Below are 27,565 nucleotides of genomic sequence, written 5' to 3'. Positions count from 1 at the left end.
GTTTAAGAAGCCTAACCATTTATTCTTTTACTTAACTTTTTAATGTAAACGGAACAGGTTTAGGTTTAAGCATTTTAGGACAAGCTTAGAACAACTCATAATCTCATAAGATACCATAAAGGTTTTTTTAAGTTGCCGACTATTCTTAAAAAGTTTAGGTTTTCTAAAGTTGCCTGATGATTGAATCTTCAATTCTGAAAGACCACGCAGAAATAAAATTTACATCGGAAAATGTGGAATAATTTACAAGTGATAAAGAATCCACGAAGAATCTTCAAACAACTCAATGTTAGCTGTGTAACGTTTCGAGTTTCATTAGACTATTTAAGAACACGACTCTCTGCTTCAGTGGAAAATTAAAATCCCTTTTGGAAGAAGGACATTTGTTGAAATAAACAGTTGTGTTTAACATTTCAACAGCCTCAATCTAAAAACAAACACATTAAAATCTAATGTTATGAACTTTGCTCTACGGCCTTCACACTCAGGCCCTGTCATTTATGTTGGCAGATTCAATCCTGGAAGAAGTCTGCACTACTAAATTCCTTGGAATACACCTAGATCGAGGATTGCCATGGAAGGACCACATTGACTATGTTTGTGCAAAATTATCCTCAGGCATTTATGTCTTGAGGTCTTTAACCAAGTATTCCCCAACTCAGGTTCTCATGACGGCTTATTATGGTTTGATTCACCCCCACCTTACATACGGAGAGGTTCTGTGGGGGGAGGGGGGCTGTGCAAACAACCATTTCATGAAGAGTATTCAAATTGCACAAGCAAGCGATCCAAATAATCGCTTTTTTAATTTCAGAGCCTTGTAGAGAAACCTTCAAAAGTTGCAGCTTTGAATCTGCCAAATCTGTACATTTTCTAAACAACTTTGTTCTGTATGTCTAAATGTACCATGGCAACTGGCCAAGCCATTCATTCGTACGAGACCAGAGGAAGTGGAAACTACCGAACTGGTAGGCACAGAATGGTGGTTTACGAACATCTGCCCTCACAGGCAGGTGTTCACTTCATCAACAAGCTGCCCAATTGGATAAAGAAAGCCGCAACACCCAATGTGGAAAAACCTCGTTTCAAACGCTTTTTAGCGTCACAAGCTTCGGCGCTGTTCATCTCTGCTTCATGTGCCAGATGGTACCCTGCATTATTCTCAATATGTACGTGTCCACGTTCATCTCTGCTTTACGTGACAGATGGTACCCTGCATTATTCTCAATATTGTACGTGTCCACGTTCATCTCTGCTTTACGTTACAGATGTATCCTGCGTTAATCTCAATATAGTACGTGTCCACATTCATCTCTGCTTCACGTGACAGATGGTAGTACCCTGCATTATTCTCAATATTGTACGTGTCCACGTTCATCTCTGCTTCACGTGACAGATGGTATCCTGCGTTATTCTCAATATTGTACGTGTCCACATTCATATCTGCTTCATGTGACAGATGGTATCCTGCGTTATTCTCAATATTTTACGTGTCCACGTTCATCTCTGCTTTACGTGATATATGGTATCCTGCGTTATTCTCAATATTGTATGTGTCCTCATTCTGTCCACATTCATATCTGCTTCATGTGACAGATGGTATCCTGCGTTATTCTCAATATTTTACGTGTCCACGTTCATCTCTGCTTTACGTGACATATGGTATCCTGCGTTATTCTCAATATTGTATGTGTCCTCATTCTGTCCTCATTCATATCTGCTTCATGTGACAGATTGTATCCTGCGTTATTCTCAATATTGTAAGTGTTCACTTTATCTCTGCTTCATATGACATTTCTTCCCCTATGGCGATGGAACAATATTACGACACTGTTGGACTACAGTAAATAAGTTTTTCATCCACAGACATGTCCGAGAGACTACCTAACCTTATATATCTATAACACGTGACCGACCACACACTACAACGTTACAAAGGTAATGGGTGGAAACAACTGTAACGGTATTGAGAGCTAACGTGCCTTTGATATACATATATGTTTTACAAAACATTCCATATCACTTTTAATATTTGTCCGTTCGAATCGATATTTGCATAAAATTTTAGGCAAAACTATAAAATATAAATTAAATCTGGAGAAAGTACTCGTGTCCCAGCACCTTTTCACAGCCTCACAAAGACTCTCAGATTGGTTCTTCTCCAATAAGCTATTCTTAAATTGATGAAAAACGCACATAATTACATTTCACACTCAGAGGACACCAGATTTATCCCCGCTAGTTTATCTGAACGACTATCGTATTGACTGCATACCTTTAACCAAATGTCTCAGGCTCCTCATCGATTCTAATCTGAGATGGAACTCTCACGAAACCATTTTGGTTAAACAGTTGAATTCAGAAACATTAGCCCTGAAGTGCCTTTCCTAATTTTCATCAAAAGAAGTTTTCAAACTGGGTTATCTTGGTTTATTTGAATCGATGCTTACATATGGCCTTGAGTTCTGGCGTATGTGCGTATTAATTCATATATTTGAATACAATTAAATTAGGAATAGTAGCTCGTATCAGCAATTGCTGCTTCCTGCACACTGTTCCTATACATTCTTACACGAACTCGCGGTCTATAGATTTTATTTAAACAGAACACTGAAATAAACCAATATAGAGGATACGCATGTGTTTATCAGCTTTCGTTGAGATGATTTTATTTGAAAAAGTAAAGTGGAATCAATAATTTACAGATCAGTCATCTTTATTAAATTTTAATACGGCATTTTCTTTATTATGATTTAACACTATATTTCGGTAATTTAAATTGTTATTTAAAAACACTCCTCTTTCTGGGTTATTTTTTTAAGTGACATCCTCATAGACATTTATGTAATTTGGTCACTGCCCGTGGTATCGTAGGTATCATCTACCTTCATCCTCTTTGGAGAGTAATGGGTATCATGTGTAATGGATGGGTATGTATATAATTTTAGAAAGAATATTGTAAAATTTGTAGTATTTAAAGTTATTTATAATTCGGAATAATTCCGAATTAAATTTAAACTATAGTTTAAAATTATTTTAAACTATAGTTTTAAATTTTTTCATTATTTTAATAACGATAAGCAATCTCCTTTCCTATTAGTTAACCATTTTCTAAACATAGTTAATGGTACCAATGTACACTTATTTAATTTAACATTTAAAAAAAATCATATATTTCTGCGCGATGAAAATATAAAAATGGTACTTTGGTATTATTTGAAGGCCACTATTTTTGGAAGTGTTATTTTTACCTGGAACTAAAAAACTACATTATTACAGTAGAAAGAACAGACTTAATTTTACTTACTTTGAAAATTACATGTCATTATGACGATCGGTTCTTGTTTTCTGCCTCCCAAAGTAAAGCAACATCGGCGATGTCGGCAAAAAGGAAACCTTTATCTACTATTTATTATTTGGTAACATAAGTAGGTAAATACATACATACGTATTATAAATACAAAATATTAACGAGCGCTCTCGTGGTCTGAGCTTCAATTTGAGTCCTATCTCGATGGGTGTTTTTCTTTTGTCGTCAGCCGCTAGAAGTGCAGTGTGGTGCCGAAGTCCACACTGGCCAGGGGCATTTCCGGTTGGTACTTTCCCGACTTTAGATCACGTACTATCGTCTATCGGAATATGACATCGGAAAAGTAATCTTTAACTTTGGTAATAGAGTACTAGTATAATATTTATAATATCCGAATCTCAACCTATTTATGTAGCCTAATACAAATAGTAGATAAGATCAGAGTAGCCTCCTTCTCGCCAACATCGCTTTTGGGAGGCAGAAACAAGAACCAATCGTCATAATGACATGTAATTTTCACAGTTAGTGAAATAAAGTATATTCTTTCTAATAATATAGTTTTTTTACGTCCACGGTAATATAAACTCTTCCTAATAGTGGCCTTCGGATATTACCAAAGTACCATAAAAATAATCTTAAGCGAACCACTGCATTCTATACACTTCACAAATAGGCACAGCAATTAAAATCAGTAAGCAATAATAATATATTGTACAAGTTTCTTTGTTGATGGTTTTTTTATTAATTTTAAAACACACACTCCAATAATAATTCAATTTTATTTGTGTGAGGCCTTTCGTTTACAATTAAAACATCAAACTTATACAAATAAATTATTACTGGTGTGTTTGTTTCCATATAAAGGAAACAATAATATTTTATACGCAATGTTTACATAAGCTTCACACCAGCTGATATATTTAAGACAGATTTTAAATAAAACCACCATAAGTAATGCAAAGTTTAGTTTGAACATGTGATGTGTTTATTCAACTTGTGGAAGTCCCGGGTAGTTTTTATCATAGCTGGCATTTTTCCAGTCGTCCTTGGCAGTCAAGCTTAAAAACGAGTCTCGTAAAACCATTATATTTTCCTCACAACTCGCTTCATTTCTCAATACAATTCAATCATGTTACATTAAATTATTAATTCTATAATCGTTTCACGGAAAATACATTTTAATTTACAGTTATGCCGGTTACAAAAGTCCAAACTCTGCAACCTCGCATTTTGAAGGTTGACTGTTTCAGCATTTTTGATCGTTAAAATCACGGCTGGTTTTTGTATTATTACTGTTTTTAGATGCGTACAGTCGGGACATTTTTTTTAAATTATCACAGCCTTTTACGGTGACTTACATTCCCAAGTTGCTCATTCCAAAAGAAATTTGAGGCAGTTAAAGTAGTCATTTGGGAACATTTTGACCCTAGAGGAAACTAAAGATAAGGCTAAGAATATTTTATAGTATACTAGCTGTTTCCCGCGGCTTCGCACGCTTTACGTAAGCCTTGACCATGTATTTGCACTTCTGGTTCAAGTGCATTATATTTCTAACACCGATGTAGAGTTTGCCTTGTTGTCACGATCAAGAAAATCTGTGTATGCTTATTATATAGCCATTATACACGAACATGTATTTTATTATAAAGCGGTCTAACAGTCAAGCTTTAAGTTTAACCATATATCTATCATAAAGACAAACATATATTCTAACTTAGTGCCTTCTAATAGTCTATGGCAAATTAATATTCGTAACTGTCTCGTAATTGCAGTTTATAGTGTGCAGGCGCTTTGAAAATTGTTATCTTTTACAGCGCCGCCTCGTGGCGAGATACATCAATGGGCATATCGTATAAACCTTCTCCGTGGAAAAGTGTATATACATACAAATTTTCATAATGATCGGTCCAATAGTTTACGATTCCATAAAGGACAAACACACAAACATTCATTTTTATATATAGAGAAGTAACATGATCGTCACGAAAGATCACTAAACAATACTTCTTTGTTTGGTCCTAAGATTCTAAGATTTAGAAATGATTCGATAACATTTTCATTTGCCGTAATATCAATATTTTACTAACCGAGATCTTGGTGTCGAAATTTATTTTATTTTGTACTAGCGAACAAGGCATTTAAGTACTACTACCATAAAACAATCACAATTTGAATCAATCCTTCCCACCATACCAAGATTATTAATAGCAACACAACTGATTACTACAAGAAATCTCTCGCAAGCGTAGAATGTGTATTGCTATAGTAAACATGTGTCATCATGATGAACTAATGAATTTTAATACATTATTACATTACGGTAAAAATTAACGTTTCTACAAAGCAGCCCAATCATGGCGTAAATAGCAGTTATTACTGTTAATCTGTAGCTTATGTTCCTTAGCTTTAAAATTTGTGATTTTGCAAGTTATAGTTGAGATTCTTATGGACGAATAAGATTTTATATCAAAACCGGCTTGGTGTTATGGATTCGAACAAAGAAAGGAGCCTCTAGCTAGCCATGTGAAGCGATTGCCTAGAATGTAGACTACACTAATGTTTTTTAAAATCTAATTACTGTGTTCTCGCAAGCTTTACTAAAGGCAGAGTACAGGTATATTTCAACATATCAGTTGTAAGAAATTTCGCACAATTCTTAAATTTTTAAATTTGAAGTCTCCTCTGATCGATTACCTCCTAATAAATTACATAAAGAACAGTAAGAGATACCATTCTGAATCGGGAAAAACAGACTTTTCTTTAACTGGACCTTGCTGTATCTGGATTGCTAGCAACAGCTAAAATGTTGTTGAGCTAGTTACAAGTCACTCTACTGCCTGATAACTGACAGCCCAGAGGTTCATCTACACCAATTGTGTTCACTAAGCATGCTGTACCTGTGATGATAGCAACAACTAAAATGTTGTTGAATTAGTTACAAGTCTCTCCACTGCCTGATAACTGACAGCCCAGAGGTTCATCTACACCAATTGTGTTCACTAAGCATGCTGTACCTGTGATGATAGCAACAACTAAAATGTTGTTGAATTAGTTACAAGTCTCTCCACTGCCTTATAACTGACAGCCCAGAGGTTCATCTATACCAATTGTGTTCACTAAGCCTTGCTATATCTGTGGTGCTAGCAACAACTAAATTGTTGTTGAGCTAGCTACAATTCCCTCTACTACCTGATAACTGACAGCCCAGAGGTTCATCTACACCAATTGTGTTCACTAAGCATGCTGTACCTGTGATGATAGCAACAACTAAAATGTTGTTGAATTAGTTACAAGTCTCTCCACTGCCTGATAACTGACAGCCCAGAGGTTCATCTACACCAATTGTGTTCACTAAGCATGCTGTACCCGTGATGATAGCAACAACTAAAATGCTGTTGAATTAGTTATAAGTCTCTCCACTGCCTGATAACTGACAGCCCAGAGGTTCATCTATACCAATTGTATTCACTAAGCCTTGCTATATCTGTGATGATAGCAACAACTAAAATGTTGTTGAATTAGTTACAAGTCTCTCCACTGCCTGATAACTGACAGCCCAGAGGTTCATCTATACCAATTGTGTTCACTAAGCCTTGCTATATCTGTGATGCTAGCAACAACTAAATTGTTGTTGAGCTAGCTACAAGTCCCTCCACTACATGATAACTGACAGCCCAGAGGTTCATCTATACCAATTGTATTCACTAAGCCTTGCTATATCTGTGATGATAGCAACAACTAAAATGTTGTTGAATTAGTTACAAGTCTCTCCACTGCCTGATAACTGACAGCCCAGAGGTTCATCTATACCAATTGTGTTCACTAAGCCTTGCTATATCTGTGATGCTAGCAACAACTAAATTGTTGTTGAGCTAGCTACAAGTCCCTCCACTACATGATAACTGACAGCCCAGAGGTTCATCTACACCAATTGTGTTCACTAAGCCTTGCTGTACCTGTGATGCTAGCAACAACTAAAATGTTGTTGAGTTAGTTACAAGTCCCTCCACTACCTGATAGCTGACAGCCCAGAGGTTCATCTACACCAATTGTGTTCACTAAGCCTTGCTGTACCTGTGATGATAGCAACAACTAAAATGTTGTTGAGCTTGTTACAATTATCTACACTGCCTGATAACCGGCAGCTCAGAAATTCTACACGAGTGAAAGACTGAGTGAAAGACTGCCCTGCGTCAATCATTTTCAAAGGTTATTCACAAAACCTTCTTAAATACTACAATTTATATAGAATTTAATTGTATTCCCTGTTTAATGTATAAGTATATATTTTTTAAGTTTATGATTGTATTAGTTTCCAAGAGCTCAACATTTGTTTCTTGATTTCTATGTCAGGTGGAACAGATTGTACTGAACTAGATTCAAATATGTTTAACTATATGCTCAACAGAGATTATAAATAGACGTTAGTGGTAGAATTCATACGATACTTATATATTTTATTGGACCATTTTTGCTGGTCTCGGAGATATCGTAATATCCGGCAACAAGAGTGAAGTAAGGCTGAAGTGGAGTGTACAGTGTACAATCAGTAGCGTTGCAGTTGCAGTGTTGCAACTTGTAAGCAGTTAAACACACAAGAGGACTTGGCAAGGTTACGCCGCACAAACTAGTGCTACTGACATTGCAACTACATCTAGCGGATTTCCACTCAACTATTTCTGTGTACTCTAGTTTACAGTACTTCATATTCGTATTCAATTCAGAGTATTCCTTTGTGAACACTACAAACAAATTATGGTAATGATTGTCCCCTTTTACTTATTGTAAATTTAGATTCCATTTTTGGTTATCCCGTCAGATTTAAGAGGCCTAGTACGTTTTGAAACATATGATATCGTACACACCATGCAAACATTTTATATTTTGGGAAAGGCTAATATCAGATCCCGATCAGACTTACCGCGTTGGCGGGAGCGACGCCGCCATTGAATGACGTCAATTTGAACACAAAAATGTAGGTCACAGATCCTTAAAGTTTAAAATAAGAGTACTTCTTGAAAATAAATTATTACTATTTATTACTATTACTATATACCTTATGACCAATTTAAATGTAAAATTATCTACGTACGTGAAACGAATCTAGTCCATTATTTTGAATCTAAAAAACAAGTTAAATCAATATCATAAAGTATTTTCTTATCACATACAATAAAATAAATATTGAAAGCTTATTTAATATTGGTTAGTTTAGCAACAGCCAAGTGAGAAAAGTATGAGATTTACTATTATCGATAATATCAATTTAGTAACCGATAATATTTTTGGAAATTAACCTAATTTCGGACGTGTATTAATTTGTTTTTTATCGAACGTGTGAACCCAAATGTAAGCGTACAAAACTATTTACAGTTAAGCATTGTTGCTGTAGTGATATAAACAAGGCAGCCGTAGGTACATCCGACTCTTGAATACGATTAAATACAAAAAAATCTTGAAATATTAAGAGAAAATTCGATTCGAAAAATATAGGAGGTTATCACTACAAAACTGTAGCAAAACATTTCATATCCAAGTCTTGCGAACTGTTCTAATTAAGATTTACGATGATCGAAACAGTGAAACAACATAGATGTAGACATACGCTGTTGCCCATCCTGGTGAGGGAGAGGAGCTAATAACCCTCTGATTGTTTGCAATAAGACGAAACCCATCTCAACAACAGAGAAATCGTATCAAAATATATATATTAATAAACGGAGATTTATTTATATACCCTAAACGTATTTGATGGTATCCTGAAAACTTTTATATTGAAAATAAAAAAATGTTGAATAAACTAAAAAAATACGAATCGGCTCCTTCTGGCCCCGAAACCAGTGTTTGTACGCTAGGTACAATAATTAGTACTTACTTCTATGCTCTTGGTTTTGGCAATGGTGGTGCAATCGATGTTTGGCCGGGAATATTTTTTTTAATTTTAAATGCATAGCCCATTAAGATACCTGAAGACTAAAACTGTAGAAAATGGTTTTTGAAAACTTCACACAACGAATTTCAGACATTTAAAGTTAGAAATAAAGGCAATTTTGTAATCAGGCTTAAATAAAAAAAACGCTAAAGATAAAACCGTTTGTCTTACAGTATGTACAAGTTATAACATAAGAGAGCTTTTATTCATTATGCTCAAGCCATAGATTAGATTAGATGTTTAATTCAATTTAATTAAGACAGTTATATGTTTTTTTTAAATAAACGTTTTATTAAGGAAATTCAACATTTTTTATAAATAAAAACGTATCACTCCCGTCAGTCTTCTATCATCTATATATTAAAAAAAGGAATATCCTTCTTTTGGACGTGATTAAAAGATGACTCTTAGTAGAATGATTAAAAGTGATTATATTTCCCTGTCTACTGAGGCACCTGAAAGTCTGTGGTAAAAATTTCCCTTAAAAATATTCTAACCAAAGTCCCGATTGTCACCACCTTGAAAGAGAACAGATTTTCCACCCATATGAGAATTGTGTGGCAAAGCTAGTTCTGTGCGGGGATACGTATATGAAAAACTTTCGTTTTGTTGTAATTTATTTGATTGTTTTAGTGATCTAATTTTAAGTAATTAAACTTAAAATTTTTTTTTTAAGTTCACTTAATATTAGTTTTTCTATAATATATGTATAATTATTATTATCTTTTACTGCTAGATGGCGCGTAACCAGAGTTTGAAGCTGTAACAGATTTAGCATTGGACGTTACGCTATATCTATTCCGATAATCAAACTTTATACTCTATTTATCCATACAATAACCAAATTCTGGGGGGGGGGGTGGGGGGGGGGGGGGGTGGGGGGGGGGGGGGGTGGGGGGGGGGGGGGGTGGGGGGGGGGGGGGGTGGGGGGGGGGGGGGGTGGGGGGGGGTTGAATAAAATTAATTGAATTGAATTGAAAATATATATATATATCGTATGATAAAAGATTAGTTTACAAAAATAATGAACTTACTGTGTTTGATATTAAATCAAACTGTTATTTTAAAACTAAAATTAATTTTGGATTTGAATATTAATTTTAATTAAAAAAAAAAACAAGTATAAAAATATGCAATCTATGGTTCAATCTTAGATTGGCTATTGCATTTGTGCAATTCCTGTTTTGATTCTACCAACTTGCTCTCTTAGTCTGCCTTATAATCTTATTGTTAAAGAAACTGGTTGTTAAAATGGTTAAAGTGCTATGCTTAAGCCATTTATGGATCATATATGACCCTTGCTCAAGATTAAGGGGTTGTTTTGAATACTGAGTAATTTTTCATTATGTTTAGTAAAACATGTACAAGGATTGTTTAGTTTACAACAATCATCAGTAGTACAGTAAATGTAAAAAACAAAGAGGAATAGTTTTTGAGATGGTTAACTGATAATAAAATTACACGAAGAAAGACTTTATTGAGAGGAATTGTTAGGATAGTAAAGTAATAAATAGAATTTGACAATTATGAATATGTCTGAATGTGGGCTGATGCTCTAAGGTAGACACGTCAGTTTCCGCTTTGTTGTTCAAAGGGATTTATGTGGTCCTTAATTGGATAATATTCACAATAACAACTATGTTTTTTTTTAAGGAAATTATGGATACTAAATCTCATTAAGTCAACAATACAAATAGAGAGTAGCGACTACCCTTTCTGACTGGGTTTCCTCGTTACAATCTGTTTATTGATTGGGCAAATGTAATTGGTCAACTTACAATGGACAAGTTGAGGGGAGTATTACTTGTTAGAGTGAAATATAAAGTTAGGACAAGTTGTTGATGGATAGAGGTTACACGTGCTAACTTATCGGCCAGGGTCAAGTCATCCTGTTCTGTAACCAATTATAAAATTATAAAATCTATTTCAAAGTATTTTATGGACAATTTCAACAATTGCCTTCCTAATATTAATGTGTTATTGTGAACTGTAATTAGAATCCTGTTCGTATTAGCTGTAATTCAGAGGTTTTATGTCTTACTTTTACTAACTCTTTGCTGCAATAGCTATACCCAATATTACTCCAATAAATACACAATAATATACTGTGTCTTAGTGATAAAATATTTTAAACCATTATTGCCTGTATTGTTATTGTGTAACTAAATCACTATGTTAAGACACAAGTGTTATGCTCTGCATTATGAAACCAGTCAGTTTTGCAATCATTCCGAAGTTTATGAATATATAATATAATATAACTTTACAGAATATGGTAAAGTATCAGGTTATATATCTTCATTATACAGTTTCTTATTATTATTATTACCTAGTGTTTATATAGTCCATAATTAATTTTCTATTACTTACATCAGTTATTTGCATGATGAGGGTTATTAAGAAATAACCGTCAAATTATTGCATTCTTAATTTTGATAATTTATACCTCTTGGTCTGAACGTGTTTTCATAAAAACATAAGTTCTAAGCCTTTGACATATACAATTGGCCTAGACCAAACACAGATTAATAATATATCCTGTGGCTCTATACTTTTGAGTTGTGTGCTTAACATCGTGGCAACGTATTGGTGGCACGTAGAAACATTGTTCACTCTAATTAGCCAACATAATGTTGTCGAGCTTAATGCTGTAGAACATAATATGCAATGAGTGGAACATAATAAAAACTCAGTGAAGCTATTGGTTGTCAGAATGAAGAGGGGAGCAGTCTGGTTGCTAGGCAACAATGAGTAGTCTTTGACAACCAATCAAAGGCTAGGATGAAAATACAACAAACTTATTGATAACCAATCATAACAGTTGATTTGAAATCTATAAAAACTTGAGGTGAAGTTATCCAACCATGTTCTAAGCAGTTACATTTAGGCATGTGATGCTTATTCTTATTATGTTTCACCAAAATTCTCCGAGTTTAATTTGTTAACTATGGTGTTTATAGTTTTTAAATGCCCCAAAAGTACTTACACCCATTTTAATGTACTTTATTTGTCTATTTGACTATTAAATAAATAGTAGTTGCACCAGCTGTGGTTTGTCACCGCAACACAAAGTGGCAAAACTGCTCATTTAAATTCGTACTCCTTTCCAGGCCTTGACTTAACCCTCGAGCTGGTAGTTGAAATTTCCTCAAGTGGCAGGCCATTTTGAGGTGTTTTGCAGTAGTATTGGTTTTTATTTTTTTTTTTTTTTTAAATATAATTTGATTATAAACCTATATGTATTATATATCACTGTTTTCACGAGAAAATTTACTTTTTTTCATGGAAATAAAAACCCAAAAATATAAGAAATTTATCACTTTTTTACTAAGTTTGTTTTCAAAAAATAAAAAAGGTATGTAAAAGTGGTGGGGGTGCACCTATAAAAGACATATTGTGTGAAAAAAAATATTTCCAAAATACCCAAAATGTTGAAAATTTTTTATAGTTTTAGAAAATGTATAGTTTACTACACTTTTTTTAATTAAAACAATTATGAAATACTCTAATCTGAAGATAGTACAATACGGCTAAATTCGTTGCTATGGATACGACTGTGTGTTACAAAAATTCATCAAAACCTTAATTGTTACTCGAAAAATTCATAAAATACATTAAAAGTAAGCCTATAAAAATAAATAAAGAAGCTTTATATCATGATCATCGCATATGAAAATGGTCCTAAAGCTAACTAAAACTATCACAACACTGCACATAGCCTAGAACACAAAATCTCACTAATATATTTTTTCACATATATTTCTTCATAACATGACAAAATAAACTGATAAAACACAATATACGAGAATTTATACGCATAAATAAACACACTTATTACATAAAAACACTTATTTCATGTAATAAACTTACGTTTTAGATGGACAAGAATAACGCGACCGGGTAACAATACAACAACAATGGCCGACTGTTTACAAACAACTCTCGTTTTCAATATGTCATACTTAAATCATGGCATACAAAACAAAACAAAATACATCGATCAAATCAGCAACTATTTCTGATTCCAGTGGTATATGGATCATTGCAGTTTAGTTCGTGTATTGATTATAACAGATGTCAAACGGGCACGTGTCAAATCAACTGATTTTCAGGTGACTGCCAGTTGTAGGGTTAAAGATCTGCAAAAATATTTACTGTGTGATATAATGACTCTATAAATAGGAATAAATGTGTGAACGTATCCTTGACTACAACTGTTATACATGAAACAAGATTACAGTGATACATAGTTCTGTCTCAACTTTTGAAAAATTGTGTTTTGACACCTACACCCCTTTATGTTTGGGGTGACGAATAAATTGATTTTATAGTCATTTGATATTTATAAGTAAATAAATAGAAAAACATTTATGAGGCCATATGAAGCAGTTTGGGCCATATTGTTAAGCTTCTAATGTGCTATTAAAATAAAATGTGGTAGATTTTTAAAAAATATTTTTGTCCTAAACCATTTTTACAAAAATCTAATATATGTGAGATGAACTTTTTACAATGTATTAATTTTATTGTAAGATTCTAGGACTTGAATAATGCTTTAATACATTATCAAAGATAATGTAGATTTCCAAATTTATTGTGACAATCTTGAGAAAAAGTTACTCACTTTTTGGTATAAACTTGAACACATACCAAAGAAATAAAACGTCTGGTTGTGAGCAGCAAGTGAAATCAAGTCAGAGCAATGTCACCAATGAGGAGTGGGGAGGAAATTCATGAGTTATCCATTACCGAGTGTTGCACCGCACATGTAACACGTCAAAGAGGTGCACAGTCTGTGTGCTACCCAGAGGAGGTTCGAGCCTCAACCACACACCGACCGTTACTTTCTGGACAGGCTTGAGTAATATATTTGAAATGCAAATAAATCATTCTTTTTCTGATTGTTGAAATGGTGATTGTTTCATAATATTTTCAAATTATTTATGAAAATTTACACAAACATGCATGAATTAATAATGCATAATGAAAACTTAGGTTAAGGTTTTCTGAGAAGTAAAGAGAGCTATTTACATTGCAAAGCAAGTCGGGTTCTATAGTTCTAAGTAACACCAATATGTACTTGAAGTTAATATTTAATATTGTTTGCTTCAGACCAGCTACCCAATCACAATGACATCATCCTCGTCGCCGTGGTCAAACCATTCAAGGAGAAGAGGATCACAAGTCTCTCTCTGATGGAGGCTTGTAAGGAGGAGTTCATCACAAGGCACACTTTGGACGGCCGCATCGTCTACACTGACCACAGGTTAGTCGTGTGTTACAGTGTCTGAGTTGGAACTTCATATACAAAGTGTTTCCATCTAGTTTCATAGTATGTTACTTAATGTACTTCTACTATCAATTATGTTATATTTTAGGATTTCAACCGTTGCTGGCTACATGGCAGAAGAAGTCTGCGGCGTGCCTGGCTTCCAGTATATGCACAAGGACGACATGCGCTGGACAATGGTTGGCCTCAGGCAAAGTAAGAGCATAATTAAACCATGTTTGATGCCCTATTTTACAGTATAAATTCTATTGCAACAAACATGAAACTAACATCAAAGTCTTCCGGTTCACACCATGGAGGGGTATCTGAGTCAACCATAAACAGTTAAACTAAAACAGTGGAAGTATAAGTGCTGTTTTGATAAGTTTTAATTATAAATTTGGAATTTGGACACTGTACTTTTGTATCATATCATTGTTTTGAACACGACGTGGTGTAAAATGCTGAAATATGATTTGTTAAGAAAGAAAAAACTAAATTATGGTGTAATTATTTTTCATGAGCAATAGTTGCAGTTTTATTTTTTTACACATGTATTCCTATCCGTAAAGCGTCATTACATCATATGGGTAACTTTAGTTGAGGCGTAGAAAAAAATCATTTTTAAATCACAGCAGTTACGCCACTTGGTGTTTGGTGATAATATATATTTGTGTAAAAAATCTATACATTATAAATTCAAAAACATACAAAAAAAGTTAAATATACTCCTGATCAAAAATGTTTACAGTTTAAAAAAATATTTAAAGATTGGATAAATTTTCATACAAATTGTTTTTACTAAATTTATTGGTACATTATTTTCAGATTGTTCTTTAACTGTAACTGTAATATGCCAAAGATTATTCAATCAATATATTATTATATCTGTTCTATATTTTCTTTTTTTATTCTTATATCTTACAAGACGTGTGAGAGGTTTAGGTAAATTCCTAATAGGAAATATAACTTATAAACTAAATATGAATCAGCTTGATAATTATCGAAACACCAAAATAGTAGGTGTAAACGATATGAAAAACTGTTGTGCTGGTCACAGGTGTTTGCAAAAGCAGTTAATTCATTTGTTAAGTATGAAGAAATGGAGTATACAAAAAGTATTTGAAAGCAAAGATGGCTGCTGACAAGTTACCTTGTCAATCAACATTGTTCTTGTCTCAGACACTTAAAAATAAATTTGCTAGAATTACTCCATGCTATTAAATCTTCCATTGCTAGTTTTTAATAAGTAGAAAATATGATAACCGTCTGTGGGCAGTGTTTTACCGAGGCTCGAGTTACGGGCAGAGCTGCTACAGGCTGCAGTCCAAGAATGGAGCCTTCATCTACCTGAAGACCTGCGGCTACCTGGAGTTGTCTGAGAATAACAAGAACTTCCAGTCACTCATCTGTATCAACTCCCTCGTCTCGTAAGTCCGCAACAGACTGTAGACAGGGCATCTGACAGGAAGAGCTTTTATTTAACTATTTAACTCCCGAGATATATCGTACAACTTAGTTTTGTGAACAACTGCCACACCCGAGTATACTCGTTTTCATATTATCAGTTTTTATTTTTTTATCAGCTGTTATATTGTGTTACTTTGTGTTCTTATTTAGAAATGTCTAGAAGATAGCTGTTTGGTGATGCAATCTTGTAGATATTATTGGTGGTGCTTTGTATCGTACATGAGTTCAGGAATGGTTACATTGATATTTTACAAAATCTTTTCCTATGTTTATTCGTAGATAATTAATAGCGGTAAATGTTGTAACTATTTGACAAATTGACATTATTTGAGATGTTTGTAAACATTGTCAATGGTTTACTCTATTTATAAAATTTTAAATAACGTGTTGTGTCAAAAACTCTTAAAAATAAGAAAAATGTTTTGTGCTCGGGGCTCTAGTATATAACTAAGCCTGGTGTTTGGATGTCACCGTAAATCCAGGAACATTACAGTTAAAGGGTTAACTCTGTAGAGAATATAAAAAATAGTATAAGCACTCATAGTATTTACCCAGATCAGCTGCTTGAAATTATTTCCAATCCTAACAATAATAAATTGTGGGAATTTTCAATGGAAAAAAGTAAATGTTGATTATATCGTAGGGGCTTTTAACCCTCCGAGTGGCGGTACTTTTTTCTCCAAGTGGCGGGACATTTTTACTGGTTTTGTATGTTCGCAAAAGAAAATTTATATAAAATACTGTGAATTGTATAGGTATGACATATCATATATCAATTTAAACTACATAACACACAGAATAGAATGGTAATAATATGAAACACTTAACCTTGGATTGGTGTAAAAAACCAATGGGTTGAATTCCAAAAATAAAAATTCAAATTTTTTTGTTTTATGTTAGGCTGAGTAAATGTTCCTAAATTTAATGTTTTAACACAAATCCAAAATAGCCATTTTGTTTAAAATTTAATTCTGAACAAAAAATATATAGTTTATATGTATTATTCATAAAAACAATACACTATTTCCTGATCAAAACTTTATGTACACGTTTTTTACTGCATTTTAGTCAGTATCAGAGCCAACCTCATTCTTCCTCATTCTTGGTTTGAGAGGCCTCCAGTAATGCTCCAAGTAAGGGGAAACACTCACTATGAATCCCAAAATTACAAGCTGGGCACCAGAAGTGACTTTTGCCCCCTTTTTTGGTGTGTCCACACACTGCACAAAGTCTGGTACATGAGCAATCCCGTGAGGAAGATCTTCACTTGGTCCAGGAGGTAGTACAGTTGGTGGATGAACCGTTTGTTGGGTTCCATTAGTGCCAGTATCTAAATAGTATATCAAAATAAAGTTTGGAATCTGGTCTTTATAACTATACCTAATTTATAGCGTTTAAGTCACAGCATAACATCAGAAATAGCGGATAAAAAGAGGCATGCGTTAATAGACGCTAGAGCGTCTCTGCCACTCGCGAACGAGATTTAATAGAAGCTGCAGCGTCTTTCACCACTCGGAGGGTTAAGAGATTAAAAAGCTCTGATAGTATATTTATGGTATTTATAATAATTTAATAAAAATATTATTTTTTTATTTATTGATACATAAACTTCAGTTTTAAAGTAGTATTTCCAACTATCATGGATTTCATGGTAGTAAACCAATTCAGAGTTACAGTATGGTTTTGAGAAGTTCATTTGGAATGAACCAATAATAAAAAAGACCCACACTCGTTTCCTTTTTTTTCTACCATCTTGTTTCTGCCGTGACAATCACCATTTACTATTAGCCTCTGGTCAGCTCTATGTGGTTAGTCAGTCAGTGCAGACCTATTTTGATTTGTATTTTATTGTTCAGTTTTAATAATTTGTATTGTGTTTCAACTGGATGTGACAAACAACATGATTGTTTTGATTCCTAACTAAAGCGTGTCACAAAGTTCTGGTATGATTTGTTTATTTTAACCTAGATTGTAGTTATGTGTTAGGTTAGTTATCCACCTGAGGAAGAGATCAGATTGCAGATCTTGAAAAATAGTGTTACTGATTTTTTTTGTATCATTGAACAATGGAAAATGTCCAAAAAATTCCTTTACAGTCCTTCCATCAAAGACAAACTTTAAACAAAGAAGTACACACGTGAGTGTGTACAAATACTAATACTAAATGGCAAAAAGACACACACTCTGCTAATCCAAGAACTAAACAGCACTGAGTTCCGTGTAGTGAATGTGTGAAAATTTAGAAATTTCATGTCGAGATCTGTCTCCTAGTCTACAAAATTCGTATTGAGGTCACTGATCTGAGAAATTCGAGGTATAAAAGTTCAGTATTGAAGAAATTGGTGTTATAGAGATTCATTGCTTCTGTCTGAAAGTTCTTGCTATTGAGGTTTACTACTGACCACTGTACATCTGTTGGGCAGGTATTTATTACATTAAATGTTGTAGTTTATGGGTTCATTAAAGTTCTTGTTATTGAAGAACTTATGTTATTGATTAATTTGTGCCATCAAGGTTCCGCTGTTGATAATTGTTTAATAAAATAGCATGGTAGCTTGATAAAGCTGACTTTCAACATCTTCTGACACCACAACATCATTACAAGAATGAACAATATTGTTAAATTTAACTATCTGTACAGTGTTGCTATTGACATCTAAGTAATGTTAATAAATTGATACTACATACAATACCAAATGCAAGTGTTTACAAAGTTGTTAGAAGCTAGACCAATGAGAAAATGGAAAAGTATTCACAATGAAGAAATATAAAAAAAAACAGGGAGAAAAAGGGTATAATCAAAATTACTCATAATAGAATAACCTTCCTGATTAACAGAATAAAAACTGTGTATTCACTCTCTTCTGCTATGTCAATAATTATGCATGACATCATAACAGTCTTCATCAACAGTCATCAAATAAAATTTTAAACAAACAAACAAATAAATAGTAGCTTTATTTAAACTGATCGCTTGTGCTTTTCAGTGTGTGTTAACCAAAACATACTGGTTGTTTAAGCTCTCAACATTTACTCTGCAATTAATACCTGTACTATATATCTCATTACACAGATGATGAAATATCTTGTCACAGTTACGATATAGGCTGCACCCACAGTACTGTTTATGCAGTAAGCTCTTTTCTTAAAATATTCATAGTTAGTTAAACATTGATCCTCTAATAACAATAGATAATGGAGTCTCAAATATTTTTATTAAAATAATTTAATTGTGTTTTAGCAATAATGTACCGTATAGAAAAACAGTAAGATAGGTTAAAGAGTGTAGGTACAGTGCTAACATCTTTGTTACAGAGTGCAAGAGGGAGAAACTCTTATGAGGCAAATGAAAGATCTATTCTCACCTGTCATTAGGGTCAATAATGATCCAAACATGGAAATGCTGTCGAACAATATAGATATGGTAAGAATTTCCGTTATGGTAATTTATTTTGTTGCATTTTAATAGACAATGTATGAATTGTTGCTTTTATATATTGTTTTGGAATTTTACTTTTCAAAGAGTTTTATTTTAAGAACACACTTTTGCAAAATATGTAATCTCCCAGGTTGTAATAAATCACTTTCTTTAGGCGGAAAGTAATACTACAACAGGACAGACAGAGGATCCAGATATTATGGCAGAAGAGATCAAAAAGATGATTTCCAATGTACCGAATCAGTCAGCATTCCTCACCAATATTCCAAGTCCGAGTTCTTCCAGTATTGGCGCAAATGAAGAAGGATATGGAAAGGTAAATAGTATAATTTTTTTCACATTCTGTGTAGAGTTTATTTTGTATTTTAGCATATTCATTTCAACAATGTTCAATTAATTTCAGGTAACTCTGTTAGCCAAAGCGATGCCGTCCCTGGAAACACACCTATCAATAGCACAAGAGAGAAAAAAGATGGAGATAGTGCCGACAATGATCAAGACACCGGCAGCATTGGCCGCCTCACTGTCGCCACAGTCAAGCCATAGCCATCACAGCCCGCCACATCCTCCTACCCCACCCCAACTGACCCCTCCACCTCCCGTGTGTCCCCAGCAGAATAGACCTTCAGTACTGCGTGTCGCTCACAGACAAGGAGACCATGTCGTGCTGCAACCTTCCGTTGTCAAGCTCAAGCGACTTCGCACTGACGAACAAGGCCAAGAGGTCAGTAAACATCATGTTAGTAATAGAGTTAAATCTTTATCTTCTCCTCAATCCTTGAACAAAATTTAATTTAATTTTTTACCATAGTACAGTTTTATTTAAATAACATTCTTATTGTGAATTGTACTATATAATTGTAATATTTGTACTATCAAAAAACCTGTCATAATTATGGAAAAAGTACCATAATATACATAAATTATTGCTAAATATGCAAGTTTAAATCTTTCTTCAAAGTAAGTCGTAGTCCATTGGCTATCTGTCTGTATAACCATTAGGACTATGAGAACACACAGAATAAACAAATTAGTAAACTGGGCTCATTGGAACTCCTGATTTCTGCTTGTCTAGGAAATAGCCCTGGTTACATTGGTCTATTGTGCTACAATGTTGGCTTTGAAACTCACAGACTATTTAATGATAATAAATGAGTAAACAAACAGTATATTATAATGGTAATACAATATGACATTTTTCACTATACATCAACACGTGTCCGACCTCCTATGTCATCTTCATATTAAACTAAATTTTATAACGCTTTTTACTATCTTCCATTGACTGGGATGATTAGAGCTTGGATCTCATGTATGTAGTGATGTGGGCTGGGTAAATATCCCAGTCATTTTGAAAAAGAAATTTAAAAAATATAATTATTTTTTCTGTAATTAGGCCTTTAGGTTTTAAAACTATCTTATTTCTACTTATTACAACAAGCCCTTCTCAAATTAAAAATGAATAAGTAAAAATTACAAAAAGGCGACTATTCAGATAATTATTCAGTTCTCAAAAGTTTGAATGTTACATTTAGATTTCTCTTTGGTCGAGAAGTAATACCTGAAAAGGTTGCTAGAGAGTTCAGGGATACCATTTATACATTTCATACAAGTGGTTTTGCATAGCGTAGGATAGTGCCTTTAAAACTCCTAGTATCTGGATAAAGGAGGTTTTATTTATTTGGAATTTATTTATTATTTGCAGTTTGCAGGTTTTTCAGATGCATCTGAACCGGTTAGTGTCTATTTGTTTACAGAAGATGTTCAGGGAAATGTTACAATACATTTATTGATCATAAAATCTAGGTCTGTGTCCTTACAATGTATTCGTACATTTAAAACGATTCAAAAGGTCAAAGAATATCTTATTTTACCAGGTGAAGTTACGGCTAATAAGCCCTCTCTAACACTTAACCTGGAGACCAACGACTTAAAGGTAACTTCCAAACCACAACGTATGGCCGGGCAGGCTTGAAAGGACAGAATCGCTCAGCAGGATCCAAGAAGCAATACACCATTGGCATTGCAGCATTCAAGTTTATTGCTAGGACAGTCTCTCCCACCAGTGTTGTTGACAAAAGCAATCAGTCTTTTTGTGAATCTGTCAGTACTCACGAATAACTTTTCTTTGGGTCAACTAAGAGGGTTGAAATGTGATGCAAAATTTCAACTTTAAACTTTCCTACCTCAATATCTAAATTGGAAATAGTTAGCATTGATCCATTAGGAGTCATTCTCCAGGCCAGGATTTAACCTACTTTACTAGAGAGTGTACTGTATACGTGTATTATAAAGTTTGTTTATTTATCTAGATTAATTGTTTTTGAAAAGACAAAAGTAGTAACAGATTTTGTTCAGGTAGAAATATTGTAAAATTTATTTTTGAAATTTGAGGTTTTATTTTAAATATTTTTTAAGGGAAAACGGTGAAGTACACTGGATATGTCACTACTATTGTTGTCACATATGTTGGCTCAGGTGGTGATGTCCCAGGCAAGCATGTCTCCACACAGTGTCGTGGTATCACCAGCCAGCAGTGGGGGCAAGCGGAAGAGTGAAGACAGCAACGACTGGCCCTCTCCTCTGCAGGTAGACGTGAGCAGTCCTGCCAGCAATGTACATGCTCCTACCCCTGCCCAGCCCCTCAGTGTCAGCCCACCCTTCCAGCTGGAGACAGTGGCAGTTGAGCAACTTCTCACTTCTGTTGACGACAGTGTTATCCTCCCGGATTTCAGGATGATACCTGGTGAGAAGAGAACTTTACCATTGTTCCTCTTCTGGGGAAAAATACTTTTCATTTGTGCTATTTCTTTGTCCGAACTGATGGTACTGGTTTAGTCCGACCTTACCAAAATATGTGAAAGAAAGGCCCACAATTATTTTATATCAACTCTTGCCCATACCCAATTTACTATTTAGTCGTTTTACTTTACCACATAAATTATGTTACTATATCAAATTATTTACTGTACATAATGTATTGGTCAGTGTCTTACTGATCAAGAAACTAGTGCTACCTCAAAAGCATGTCATTATTATAGATTGGATTTACGTTTTTTTTTTTTTTTTTCAAACTGAAATTATATCTGCCTTTGCCAGTTTTGCTTTTAATCTTTAACTAAACTAAAAAAAAAAAAACTAAGAAGTTCTTTTAATAAACTGTTTCCTAGTGTCTTCAATATTATTACTGAGCAGGTAATAAACCTTTTTGCTTTTGTTAATATTATTTCTAAATGTTAAAATGCTCTTATATGAAAAAGCTGCCCACATTATAAAGATTCATAAAGCATGATGTAACAACCTGCAAACCCTTAAAAGTTGCACCATTAAAATGAAACGTCACAAAATTTGTAACCAACTGTAGAGAAATTAAATAGTTTACATTTTAATATTGTTTTTTTTTTTTTTTTTTTTTACATTGGAAACTCAAGGTTATTATTTTTTTTATCCGGTTCTTGCAATGTAAGGTCCAAACAAAAGTTTTGTAGTTTATATTCGTTGTACCACTCCTTCAAATTATTTACATTAGTTTCACTCAGTTGTGTTTTGGCTTTGGTTTCTACATTATACAGGGTGAGGCAGAAAGGATGAACGGTTTTCAAAAAAGCAATGTCGTTACCTGTGCATAAAAAAACATTTATTTTCAGTATAGTATTCACATGATCTTACCATTTTAGAAAATTAATGTTTGAAAACAACATCTGACAGGTTACGGCCGTTTTCAGCGATGCACTTTACAAGCCGCTCTCGGAAGTTGGCTTCTACTCTTTTTAACATTGCCCTGCCAATTTGTTCGACTTCCACACGAATTGCTTCCTTTAGTTCTTGAAGTGTACGTGGTTTATGCTGGTAAACACGTGACTTGAGGAAACCCCACAAGAAGTAGTCGCACATGGACAGGTCTGGGGAACGAGGAGGCCAATCAATGTCACCAAACCGAGAAATGATGCGACCACGAAAAACAGCCCGAATTGCTTCCATTGAATTTCTTGCTGTGTGAGCTGTCGACCCGTCCTGCTGAAACCATACTTGCCAGATAGGAATGCGTATTCTTCTCAGTTCAAGTAGGAAGAATTCAGTGAACATCTGTCTATAACGTTCCGAGGTTACAGTTACAGTGGTCCCGTTGTCGTCTTCAAAAAAGTATGGACCAATAACAACTGTACTGCTCACAGCACACCAAACTGCCACCTTGGGACTGTGTAATGGTCTCTCATGCATTAATTTTGGATTTTCATCTGACCAATAACGACAGTTCTGCTGATTAACGATACCATTCAAACGAAAATGTGCTTCATCTGTCGTAAACAAAATGATGTTTTCATTTCGGTCAAGTATGGCCTTCATTTCTCGAGCAAAATTTAGCCGCTTTACATAATCGCCATGATTCAATTGTTGAACCATGGTAATTTTGTAGGGATGAAATCCTAGAACGTTATGTAAAATACGCCTTACTGACCGATTACTGATGTTCAGTTCAGAAGAATGTCTCCTAGCAGATCGACCAGGACTACGGAGTATGGCTTGCCGAACTCTTTCCACATTTTCTGGAGTGCGTACAGTGCGATGAGCCCCTGGCGGTCGTTTATTCATCACTGTTCCTACTGAACGAAATGATTGAACCTAACGTAAAATGGTGTTACGAGTGGGTACACTGTTATTTCTCGCAAGATTGAAATGGCGACGAAACTCGTGCTGAACTGCAACAATACTCTCATTATTACGAACAAAACTGTCGTAAGTAAACACACGGTGTTGCACACTCCACGACTCCATGATGTTGACTAAACAATGACTAGACAAAATGGTATGTTCTACCGAACACATGACCACTTCAGTCGCCCCACTCCCACTACCCAGATCAGAATACTATCTGTTATAAAAACATCCATCCTTTCTGCCTCACCCTGTACATCATAAACATCATCAAATACATCAAATTTTTGTAAAATTCAACATTTTCAACTATTGTTACATCTTTTAGGTTGTTGTCTCTCTTCATCTTATTTTTGTACATTTCAACATTTTCAACTATTGTCATAAGGGAGCTACCTACAAAGGCAGTCAGTAAGTAAATAAACAAGTTGGTCTGGAGGAAAATTTGCTTATTTATAATCCTATCCTTTAAAACATAATTATTCTCAACAATAACAACTATACACTTGTCCCAAGGAGTTACAAGCTTTTATTCCGACTGTTAATAATTATTTTTACTGATGTTTAAGCCAATTGCCCACACACATACATTTTACATCTTGTGTCCTGGAATTTCTTCCACGTCTCCTTCAGTGAACCAAAAAAACGGAAATCACATGGTGATAAATCGGTGCATGTTCACACCTCTCCTCTTCACAGCTGGCCTCACTTTTTTCAAAAGTATATCTGCGTAATATTGATTGTTTATTATACGTTGTTCTTCGAGATAATCACAAAATTACTTTTAGTGTCCTAAAATACCTGCTGAGTTATATTGCTGATGCTTGGGGTTTAAATTTGTTCTTGAAACGTAAGCTGGTGCTTTGCTGTTTGGAATCTAGTTCATAATAGTAAACCATTTTTCATTACAAAGTAAAATTTTGTTGAGATCAGCTTACCTTCTCATTCATAGCTCTGTGCACACTCTCAAGGTTGTTTAGCCACATCAACTCCCTTGGCATCTATCAAGCTTATTACTGATAATACCATTATTGACAAACCTCTCTGCAGTCATTTCCTCTGTGAGGTGATGGTTGGCACGAATAATGTCATCAATTCCAGTTTCAAGTGAGGAGATTGAAACTTTAACTGGTTTTTATTTAGTGAAATCTACCACTAAACCTTTTATTCTAGATTTTAGCAAATAAAAACTAATCACAGAATTTGTTGTTCAACTAATGTAGAATTTTCAAGTGGACTCACCATAATCATGAATATTAATGATCCATTTGCTACCAATGACAGGTAGTGCCCTAAGTTCGTAAGTTTGGAGATGAAAAATATTCCCAATATTGATTATTTTCGCATTTGTCTATTATACTATTATGTCAATGGTCTGTTGAAGTATAACTTGTTAGATTTTGAAGCTGGTCAACTCTCTGGAAATCAATTGCTGGTTACTGTTTCATCTGTTGGTTGTTTGTTTTGATTAATTGCCATCTGAAGTGACAGGTAAAACAAAATCGTGGTAAAATGATGTCTTTTCTGAGAGTTATAGTAATAATTTTGTGTAGAACATACTCAATGAAAGGAAAATGAATTGTGTTGGTAACTTTAATTACAAAAATGTGGTGATTAAAAAATTACAGAACCTTCAAACTTGGGAGTGGCCAAGGCAAGCTAATGCAACCACATAATTTAATTTTTATACGTATAACTGGTATAAATCTAATTGTAGCTAGGCAACTAAATACTTAAAATATAAGATATTAAAATATAATTTTGTCATGTTATATGGTAGTTTAATATATTTTATTGATCTAAAATACTCACTTAATGATTTCAATTGGAAAATAAAAATTACTACAGTGCCTGAGGGTAAAAATATTTGAATTTTAATTAGTAGTCAGTGGAGTAAAGTTGAAATAATGAACACAACAATGTTGACCTCATCTTATTTAGATCCTTCCCAGTAATTCCAAAAAAAGCCCTGAAAGCAGTAGAATTGTCTGTAATTATTGAGTGCACCTTGCAAACACTGATTTAGCAAAGGTTTGGCAACAACAGACAGTATATTTTTACAAAATAACTTATGGTGTTCTGTTGAAATAAAACACATCTAAGCTACATAAAAACTTTGTTACCGTGTTTTTAAGACCATTTACCAATTCCAGGACAAATTAAGGCATATCCGCATATAGTGAATATGTTAACACTTTTCAAAAGATGACTAAGGGAGAAAACACTATCAAATCAAAACTAGCAAGTCAGTATTGAAATCTCATTTCTGGTCTCTTAACATGAGTGGTTAGTGGTTATGAATAATGTAGTATAACTCACCATACCCGATTGACCTGACCAAGAACCTCAGCAAGCAGCCTCCTTCCTATCAATGTACTCTCAGAGTAGACAAAGATGTGTTATATTGTTGTTGGTTTACATTTATTTGTGTCAAGAACATACGTAATTCACTTTTCAGTCAAAGGATATTCTAATTTGTGGATTCTCTTCGTTGTGTTAAAGCAATATTCCAACAAACCATGATGTAAGGCAAATCTGCCTTATAAGAGCTGCCAAATCTGGCTGTACATTCAATAGAGCTGAATTTTAAACAATTTACTGTATATTTAAGCTTGTCAAGTTAGCTTATTATTAACTACAACTATATATAGCATATGTACCTGTATTTTACTGCATATTCCACTGCTTGATTGTTGTTGACGTCCTGGTATTCCGTCATAGTTACATTTTTCTAAGAATGGTTTTCTGCAAGTATAGTTCATTTAGAAAACATAATTCGCTGTCATCATTGTTTTAGAATACGGGTTATATCGCCAAGAATGTAATTTGTTTGTCAACGATAAGGATTGAACACTCATGCATAATAAAGTAATGAACTCCATAAATGATTTTTTAGAAGTAGCAATATTGGTAGCCTTGTTATATATTATCAGTTTGTGTTCCCAGAAAACCAAATACTTTATTGAACACAAAGTTAAGAAGAGCCTCAGTTCCCATGCTCCAGCTTACCAATTATGATTTAGGTTAAAGCTACGTTTTCCTAGCTCCGCGACTGGACTTTTTGCGCTGCGTGCTCCGTGCTCCGTAACTGACGAAACCACCGGTTCTCTGTAAACCAGTGGAGGTGTCTTCCTAGCTACGCGTTGCGTGCTTAAGCCTTAACCGCGCTGCGTGGTCTTTGCTGCGCGACTGGGAGCACTGCCTCGAGAGCAGTCAATCACGCACCGCGCAGCAGGGCTGACGACTGTGTGTATATTATTATATACACTTTCAAGTTAACTTGAACAAATTTAGATGAATCAAATTAATACTTATAGTGAACAGATGAGATAATGTACAAGTTCTACTGATGGTAATACAAATCTTTAAATTTGGCCTTTTTAAACCTGAGGTAGTGAACATTAAAATAAATAAACTCTCTTCCCCTTAATTACTAAGCTACAAAGTTTGCTCACATTACAAAGTTTTTTTTCTGATACAGAGTTTTTA

At 34.2% G+C, this 27,565-nt stretch overlaps 1 protein-coding gene across 4 annotated transcripts in view; it reads left to right on the top strand.

Annotated features, from left to right (window-relative positions):
• Positions 1–14,172: 14,172 nt before the first annotated feature.
• The window catches only part of LOC124358638 (neuronal PAS domain-containing protein 2-like), a 32,763-nt gene continuing 19,370 nt past the window's right edge, over positions 14,173–27,565 (top strand). For 2 of the 4 annotated variants that reach the window (XM_046810948.1, XM_046810956.1), the window contains exons 1-7: positions 14,175–14,508; positions 14,621–14,727; positions 15,791–15,941; positions 19,297–19,405; positions 19,575–19,736; positions 19,824–20,144; positions 21,899–22,166. In XM_046810948.1, the coding sequence (XP_046666904.1) occupies positions 14,438–14,508; positions 14,621–14,727; positions 15,791–15,941; positions 19,297–19,405; positions 19,575–19,736; positions 19,824–20,144; positions 21,899–22,166 (1,189 nt within the window). In that variant the 5' untranslated portion in view covers positions 14,175–14,437. Of the gene's footprint in view, positions 14,509–14,620; positions 14,728–15,790; positions 15,942–19,296; positions 19,406–19,574; positions 19,737–19,823; positions 20,145–21,898; positions 22,167–27,565 lie in introns of all 4 variants that reach the window. The other 2 variants (XM_046810963.1, XM_046810941.1) reach the window with 2 other exon arrangements.

Source organism: Homalodisca vitripennis, chromosome 1, assembly GCF_021130785.1.
Source record: "Homalodisca vitripennis isolate AUS2020 chromosome 1, UT_GWSS_2.1, whole genome shotgun sequence".
In the NCBI taxonomy this organism is placed as follows: Eukaryota; Metazoa; Arthropoda; class Insecta; order Hemiptera; family Cicadellidae; genus Homalodisca; species Homalodisca vitripennis.
The sequence above is the reverse complement of the archived record's forward strand: the minus strand, read 5'-3'. Positions and strand labels throughout refer to the sequence as shown.